Source organism: Impatiens glandulifera, chromosome 4 (assembly GCF_907164915.1).
Source record: "Impatiens glandulifera chromosome 4, dImpGla2.1, whole genome shotgun sequence".
NCBI lineage: Eukaryota > Viridiplantae > Streptophyta > Magnoliopsida > Ericales > Balsaminaceae > Impatiens > Impatiens glandulifera.
Window position 1 is genome coordinate 17,089,379 of NC_061865.1, and position 9,336 is coordinate 17,098,714.

At 24.2% G+C, this 9,336-nt stretch overlaps 1 protein-coding gene across 1 annotated transcript; it reads left to right on the forward strand.

The window, feature by feature from the left end:
* The first annotated feature begins 8,088 nt into the window (after positions 1-8,088).
* Positions 8,089-9,114, forward strand: LOC124934834 (protein FAR-RED IMPAIRED RESPONSE 1-like). The gene has a single exon (XM_047475333.1). It carries the CDS (start codon positions 8,089-8,091, stop codon positions 9,112-9,114), a length of 1,026 nt encoding a protein of 341 aa, XP_047331289.1.
* Positions 9,115-9,336: the final 222 nt, after the last annotated feature.

Below are 9,336 nucleotides of genomic sequence, written 5' to 3' on the forward strand. Positions count from 1 at the left end.
TGACCTTTTATTAGTATATATATCTAAATGAGCTAGTTGTACAAGTACATACGTCTAAGTGAGCTAATTGACAAATTCAGTCGGAATGCTCATTACTCTTTTGGATTACTCTTTTGGAAGATATTTGCACATATTAATTTTGTATTGTTTGTGTAATTTTCTTCACAAAAGTAATGTTTTGTTTTGTAGATGTACTTAAACGACTGTCTATTTTATAATTGCATGATATTTAAAACAAATATAAAGTTACTCTTTAAAATATTTCTCTTTCTTCTTTGTTCTCTATTATTTCTTTTACTCAATTCAGTCCTCCAATTTGTTTTGTATTTAATTTGGCCCATAATCTTTAATACTTGCTTGTTTTTAGCCATTGAGTTTTGGTCTGGTATGGGCTTCAACTTGAGTCCCAGGCACCTGAAAAAAAGATATATTATAATATATATATAATTTAACATATATAATATATATATATATATATATATATATATATATATATATATATATATATATATATATATATATAATATTCTTTTTATTTATAATAAATATTTAAAATATGATACTAACTTTTTTTTTGGATATTTTAAATAATTTATTTAATTATAAAAGTGATAATAATGACCAATCAACTCGTATAGAAATATTTAAATAATAAAAGTGAGCTCAAAATAAAATAAAATAAAGTATATTCCTTGTTAAAATGACATACCGTCTTGAATTTGATATCATCCTAGTAAAATTAATACAAATATAAATTAATTATTTTCTTTATAACCTTTCAATCATTTAAAATGAGGGACCAAATTTTGTTAAAAATTATATAATTTTTTTAAAAAATAAAAAATAATAGTTTTTAATTTTGTTATAGATCTAATTATTATTAAAAAGCAATTTAAGTAATATTTCAATAGTTTCTGTTCAAATAGATTTTTAAGCATTATATATTAATTTTTTATTAATTGAAATATGTTAATAATATTATTTAATAACAAAATAAAATAATAACATGGTTAGATAATTAGTATATATATTTATTTGTATATAACCAATTAATATTTTAAAATAATATAAATTATAATTAAAAAGTCCTATTAAATAATGTTAATATATTATTATAAAAATGAAAATAATAATGATAAAATAAGTTAAATAAAAGAAAAGTTAATATTATAACTTCAATTAAAATAATAAAATAATAAAAATATGTATTTTATCTTTATATTATCTTCTTATAGTTTATATAAACACAACATTATAAAATATATAAAATTTATATTCATTCTTATAATTAATTAAATTAACAATAACTTATAAATTTTATACTTATTTTACCTTCCTACATTTCTATAGTCTATATACCATACCAATATTAGTAGTACTAATTAAACATCATATCAATTGAAAAAATATCTCAAAATTCATCCTAATAAAATGACTTGTAAAACAAAAAGATTAAAATTATATATATATATATATATATATATATATATATTAAAAATTAAACCCATAATTTTTAGTCTATTGGATATTTACTCCAATTTAATGGGTTAAATGATTGAACCGTGATCCTTAGTTTATTATGACTCACTTTGAACGCTTAAACTATTTAGTGTGTAAATTAAAAAAAAAAAAAAAAAAAAAAAAAAAAAAAAATAAATAAATAAATATTCTACTAAAATGTATTCAAACAAAAAGATATAAGTCATTAGTGTATTCTAGAGCTGAGCAATGTGTTAGATAAATACGAATCGACACGATTCAACACGATATTTGTACGGAACGACACGATACAATATTATCTCACTCGGGTTTTAAGTTGACATAATACAAGCACGAGACGACACAGTCACGACACGATTATGAGTTTATACGATCGAAACACGATTACTAGTCGACACGGACACGACACGAGTATAGATATGACACAAGTATAAACACGACACGAGCACAAATGAGTATACATACTAAACGACATAAACACAATTAGTCAAATGACCTTAGCTACCCACATTAACATTCTCTGAACCTATTACATTTTTATTCAATTAATAAAATATTTAATTTCTTAAATGTAATATTTATAATTAAAATTAAACACTCTAAAATATAATATTAAAATAAAATATTAACTTAAATAATATAAATTAAAATAAAATATAAATAAAAAATAAATTATATGAATAAAGATGTGAGTCTATTAATAATTCTCTTATATATTATTTTATTAATTACTTATTAATTTTTTAATTATTTATAATTTTAATTATTATTAATATATTAAATAATAAATATATGATAATAATTTTAATTTATAATAATATAATAAAATATATTTATAAATTTTACCCACCTTTCCCACTTTCTCTCCCATTTTTTTTTTCAAACTACCCACTTTTACATTAACATTATCAAATGGCCACGTCTCTATAAATATATTTACATTTTCATTAAATTTATAAATTATTTAATTTTATAAATATAATATATATAATTAAAATTAAATATACTAAAATATTAAAATAAAATATAAATATTAAATAAATTATATGAATAAAAATTTGAGTCTCATAATAATTATCTCACATATTACTTTTATTAATTTACATGTTATTTTTAAAATTTTAAATTATTTTAAAATTTTAATTATTATTAAAACATTCAAATAATTTAATTTTAATAATATAATAATATTGTATAAGTTTTACACATAATTTAATATATATAAATAAATAAATAATTAACATGAGTGTCAATAAAAGATTGTGTGATTGTGTTGACACGATAGCAAAATCTAGTCGGAATAACACGAAACACGAATTTAAATACGAGTTAGTACGACACGAATAAACTCGTGGACACGAATAACACGACACAAAAGAGTCCGTAAATCCTAATGTTTTGAGTGGGTTAAAACACGATACGAATCGCATAAGATTTAGACACGACATAGCACAACACGATTGAGAGTCTAACATGACTTACCCGAGTCGAATACGAACGTTTATGTCCAGCTCTAGTGTATTATATATTATACAGTAGATTCACTTGAACAATTTTCTTTTTGTTCAATTTTCTTTTGTCAAGTACTTACCTAATAAATCAAATTCATGGAAATACATAAATTCAATGTCAAGTCTTTGACCCCTCTCAACCATCATTCCAACTTCTTCTATATACTAACTAACTTCTCATCAATAACCTACTTATATTAAGGCCCTGAACTCATGTTTATAGAGGTCCGAGGTCACGGACAAGTCGGAGGAGTAAATTTTAATGAAGAAGAAGATGGAGAGAAAAGAATGGATTTGATATAAAAACAAATTATTTTCAAATGTTAATTAATTAAAAATAAAATAATGACAGATTAATTAAAATAGATAGAATGTCAAATTGTTTAATATGTTGAGCCCAAATAGTAATTGGGTAATTGGGGTCCCGATTATTTATTTATAAAAGGAAGAAAGCCCAAAGTAAACATCACAATAATTTTACCCTAATTTTTTTCTTTTACCCTCTTGCCGCGTTTCTCCTATTCCTTCTACTCTTCTATTATAAAAGGGACACATACCCAAATGAAAACTTCACACTGATGTTTTTCTTCCTATTCCTGACTCAGTTCTTATTTGTGTCTGTCTTTACCTATTCCTTTTGGAGTTCCGATCTTTGCCCTTTTTTTCTTATTCTAATTGTAGATTCGATATTCGGTCATTTTCTCCTATTCTTGCTGTAGTTTCGATCTCTGGTCGTCTTCTCCCATTCTTGCTGTAGTTTCGATCTCTGGTCGTCTTCTCCCATTCTTGTTGTAGTTTCGATCTCTGGTCGTCATCTCCTATTCTTGCTTGTAGTTCAGATCTCTAGCCGTCTTCTCATATTTCTGTTGTATTTGGTTATATGTCCGTCTTCTCATTTTCCCGTTGTATTTGGATATCTCTTATCTTATTCTATCTGTAGTTTAGATCTGACCGTTTTCTCTTATTCCTACCTACCACAGTTTCGATCTCTGACTATCTATCTTTTCCTGTTATGTTAAAATTGAAATATCATGTAATCGTAGATGCTAGTGAGATTTATGTCTAGGATGGGATATATAGATAATGGGTTTTGAAGATTTGTATTCACCAATTCTAAAGGCAGCTACTCAAAGGCGGTGTTGCTGCACTACTGAAAGGGACTCGGAACCTGACTATAATCCGGACTCAAGGGACTCAGACTCGGATCCTGACTATATTCCGGACTCGGACTCAGACTCGGTTTCCATGTAGTAGGGTAGACGAGGTTTAAGTGTATATACAATTTGTAACCTTAGAATTGAAAAACTCCATAACAAGAAAGAGAGTAAATTTTTTTATTTAATGTTGTATGCAAATGATACATGTGTCTTTGGGTGTGTATCCCCGGAAATGATATTAAGTTGTCCTTAGACTTTTACATAATATTTCATTTAATATTTCAAAGAATGGATCAACAATAGTTTTTATTTTTATTTTTAATGTGATTCTTGCATGATAGAAATAAAAATGAAATGTTTAAGTTCAACTTTTAAAACATCTATGCAAGAAGAAATGCATAAAAATTAAAAAAGAAAGGTTGAAAATGAAAACAAGTCTAAAATATTATATCAGGTAAAATTCACATTCATTTCATAATTTCCAAAAATTTATACTATCTCCAACCTAATCTTATACCCAAATTCTCTTTTCCCTTCCCCTCAAACCAATACATAAACTTTATTTTCTATCTCTTCAGTAAACCCAAATTTGAATGGTAGGGATAACTAAACTCAATTTTTTTTTTATTTAACATTTAAATTTAATTTAGATACATTTTATAAATTAAATTTATTATATAATTTTTAATTTTAATTTATTTATACGATTTATTTATATAATATAAATTTATAATAATGTTTTAAAAAATTATAATAATATTAAAAAAAATTATAATAGTGCTAAAACAAATTATAATAATGTTAAAAAAATTATAATAATATTTTAAAAAATAATTATAATAATGTTAAAAAATTATAATAATTAAACAGTATTTAATGATGTTTATTTTTTTTAATAACGTTTGTTTAATTATTATTTTATACAATATTTTTTATAATATTTATTTTGTGTATTATAGTATTTTATTTTGTATTTAAATATAATTATAAAATACAAAATATAATTATAATAATTACAAAATACATTACAATAATACACAAAATACAAATATTTTTTATTTTGAAAATTTAACTCATTTTTATTTGTACGACTAATTTTAATTTTAATTTCAGGTGTATATTTTTTAGTATGTGTATTATAATTTTTAATTCTAAATAAATTTTTATAATTAATTTATAATCAAATTTAAAATAATGGATTGATATTAAAATATTGTGGTGTAATTTATAACAATGTAAAATATATGGAGTTATATTAAAAGATTATAAAAGTTAATGTAAAGAATAATATTATAAGAATATTATTTTGAGTTTGAGAATGAGTTTTTTGATTGCATAAAAATTATTGTTTGATGTGACATTACACCAAGATGTGTTTAAAAATGAGTTTTTCGGTTGGAGATAGTCTTATAAATGTGTATGAGTCAAATATAGTAAGATAATTGTTAAAGTTTTTCAAATTCTTTTTGCCCGAAATAACAAATTAGGGCTTCTTATTAAGGGCTAATTGCAATTTAGGACTTCTTATTAGGGACTAATTGCAATTTAGGACCTCTTCTTTTGAACTTCACAATTTAGGGCTCATTATAGAAGTCAATTGTAATTTGGGACCTTTTCTTTCGAACCTTACAATTTGGGGCTCCTAATTGAGATTAATTGCAATTTTGAACCTCTTCTTTCGAACCTCACATATTAGGGCCCCACATTGTCAGGTTTGTACAAAATGAGGTTTTGCCTTAATGGATATGAATGTCCATAAAAAATGTATTACGTGACTTTTATAATTAAAAAATTAGCAGTAACATTTAATTATAAATAATACTAACGTGGCCACACAATATTTTTATGACGAAAGTCCATGTTCTTTAGGGCAAAACCCCATTTTATATAAACCTAACAATGTGGAGCCTCAAATTGTGAGACTCGAAATAAGAGGTTCCAAATTATAATTGGCCTCAATAAGGAGCCTTAAATTGTGAGGTTCAAAATAAGAGGTCCCGAATTGCAATTGACCTCTAATAAGAATGTTCAAATTGTAAAATTCAAAATAAGAGGTTCCAGATTACAATTAGCCCCTAACAAGAAGTCCCAATTTATTATTTGGGTCAATTCTTTTTGGTGTGGATTTTAAACTTAACAATTTATAATAATAAAAAATAAATAAAGTACTATATTATTATTATTATTATTATTATTATTATTATATATGAGATAAACTTAACGAAAATGTAGAAAATAAGTATAGGAATCGAGAGAGAAAATAAATATATTTCAGGGTTAGTTCGATGTTACCCATATACAGTGTCACTATCTACGTACAAACCGCCATCTGTACGAAGAGAAAAAATCAACAAATAACAAATCAAGTGTCTGTATCCACTAAGGCACTACCATCTGTACAAAGAGAAAATAATCACAAATAAAAAAAATACTTGACTTTTATACATGTGTGTCATTTTATGAGTGAAATATCAGCACTGTCAAAATAACTATATTTAAATAAAAAGTGTTGTAAAATGTTCTGAACATTTATTTTTATATATTATATATATATTTTTAATTTTTTTAATGTTGACATGGCAGACACATATTATTAATGCCCTATTAATGCCCCGTTGAAAATATCATTTTTTCGTATATATATATATATACTATTAATTCAATGACCAGCAAACTTTTATTCATTTTATTTTTATTTTTTTTAATATATTCATATTTTCTTATAAACCCACTAATTTAACTTACAAATTATACATTTTCTTTTTAAACTTCATCTATATTTTATTTTATTATCCTAAAATATGTATATAATTAAAATTAATAATACTCATTTAAATAATTAAAATTAATTTTATATATTATATATTAGAATAAAATAAATTATATAAATATTAAAATAAAATATATTACATAAATGTTAACATATTTTATTTTTATTTAATTTTATAAATATAATATATTTAATTAAAAATTAAAATATTAAATTAAATAATTCAAATAAATATTCTAAACTAAAATAAAATATATTATATAAAAATTAAAATAAAATAAACTTTATTTTATCTTTATACGTTTTATTTTATTCATACAACTTTGTTTCATCTTTATACATTTTATAATATATATATAGAGTAATGATAGGGGGAGCGAAAAATATGTAGCGAATGGGGCAGCGAACTACGTGGAGTGCTGATTAGACATGCTGACTCATTATTTATTTATTTCTCTTTTATATTTATTAATAATATTCTCTCTCTTCTTATTAATTACATTTTCTCCCCCTCTCTCTTAAATAAGACGCATTCAATAAAAATATTAATTTTTTATTATTAAAAAACACTTAATAATTTATCTCTTTAATATTTATTATTATAAATATTCTTTTTTTTAAATTATTGTAAATGTCACTATAAACAAGCATTTTAATTATTTTTCTCTCTCAATAATTTGTTTTCTTTTATTTATTGAAAAATATAAATTTTATTTTCAATAATAAAAATGACTCAAATTAAAATAAATAATAATTAATTGTGTTAATTAAAATTTATATATAAGAGAATAAAAAAATATATATTTTAATGACTCAACAGATTGATTCTCTTTTTTAAACTCTTAAGTGTTATTTCTCTCTCTTTTCTCTCCTTAAAAATCTCTTTCTTTTCATGTCGGTTCATCTTCGGGATTTATTAGAAACTCAATCAACTATTGAAGCTCAATCAACTACATAAAGGTCAATCAACTACAAAAGCTCAATCAACAACATTCAACTTGCACACCATGTTAGTTATTAATGTTATTGTTCGAGATGATAAATTAATGTTATTGTTCGAGATAATAAAACTTTTGAGATCACTTCTGTACACCTTCAACACAATCATAATTTGAGCCCTGGAAAATCAAGACATTTTAGATGTAATAAAATGCTCGATTCAACTACAAAGAGAAAATTGGAGTTAAATGATCAAGCTGGAATAACTTTAAGTAAAAGTTTTCAATCCTTTGTAGTTGAGGTTGGAGGTTATGATAATCTACCATTTGATGAAAGAAGTTGTAGAAATTATATTTCAGAAGCTAGAAGATTGAGGTTAGGGGATGGAGATGCTGAAGCATTAAGTAATTATTTTTGTCGAATGCAAAGTAGGAACTCAAACTTCTTCTATGTGCTTGATTTAGATGGTGAATCTCGAATTAAAAATGTTTTTTGGGCGGATGCTAGATCAAGAGCTACATATTATTATTTTTCTGATGTCATTACATTTGATACAACTTATTTAACCAATAGTTATGACATGCCATTTGCTCCATTTGTTGGGGTGAATCACCATGGTCAATCTATTTTACTTGGATGTGGATTATTATCTAGTGAAAATACAGAATCATTCATATGGTTATTCAAATCTTGGTTGACGTGTATGCTTGGACGTGCTCCAAAAGCTATAATTACGGACCAATGTCGCGCAATGGCAATTGCAATTGCAATTGAAGAGGTATTTCCGAATTCTCAACATCGTTTATGTCTTTGGCATATAATGAAAAAAATTCCAGCTAAATTAGGTAGTCATTCTCAGTATAAAATGATAAAGAAACAATTGAAGACCATTGTGTATAACTCCCTTACAGTTGATGAATGTGATGAGAATAATTGGCAGAAAATGATTAAGGAGTTTAACTTGGACAATAATATTTGGTTGACATCTCTACATGAAGAACGTAATAAATGGATGCCTATATATGTCAAAGATAAATTTTGGGCAGGTATGTCCAAATCTCAGAGAAGTGAAAGTATGAATGCATTTTTTGATGATTATGTGCATTCTAAGACATCATTAAAGCAATTTGTTGAGCAGTATGATAATGCTTTGAAGAGTAAGATTGAAAATGAAAAAAAAATTGGATTTCATTTCTTTCAATTCAATCATGCCCGTAATAACTGGTTATCCTATTGAGAGACAATTTCAAAGTGTGTACACTAACACAATATTGAAATTATTTCAAGATGAATTAAGAGGATTAATGTTTTGCAATGTCTCACTAGTAAAAGAAGAAGAAACAACTTTGATATTTGAAGTAGTAGAGACTATGTTGGGGATAAAAGGAAAACAATTTATCGCGAGTGACAATATCTAGTGTAAAAACAATACACTCTCCACTAAAAGTACGAGCGCGAG

Bases quoted from the DNA above. Each gene is read 5' to 3' on its own strand.
- LOC124934834 (XM_047475333.1), top strand. From the start codon at position 8,089: ATGCTCGATTCAACTACAAAGAGAAAATTGGAGTTAAATGATCAAGCT.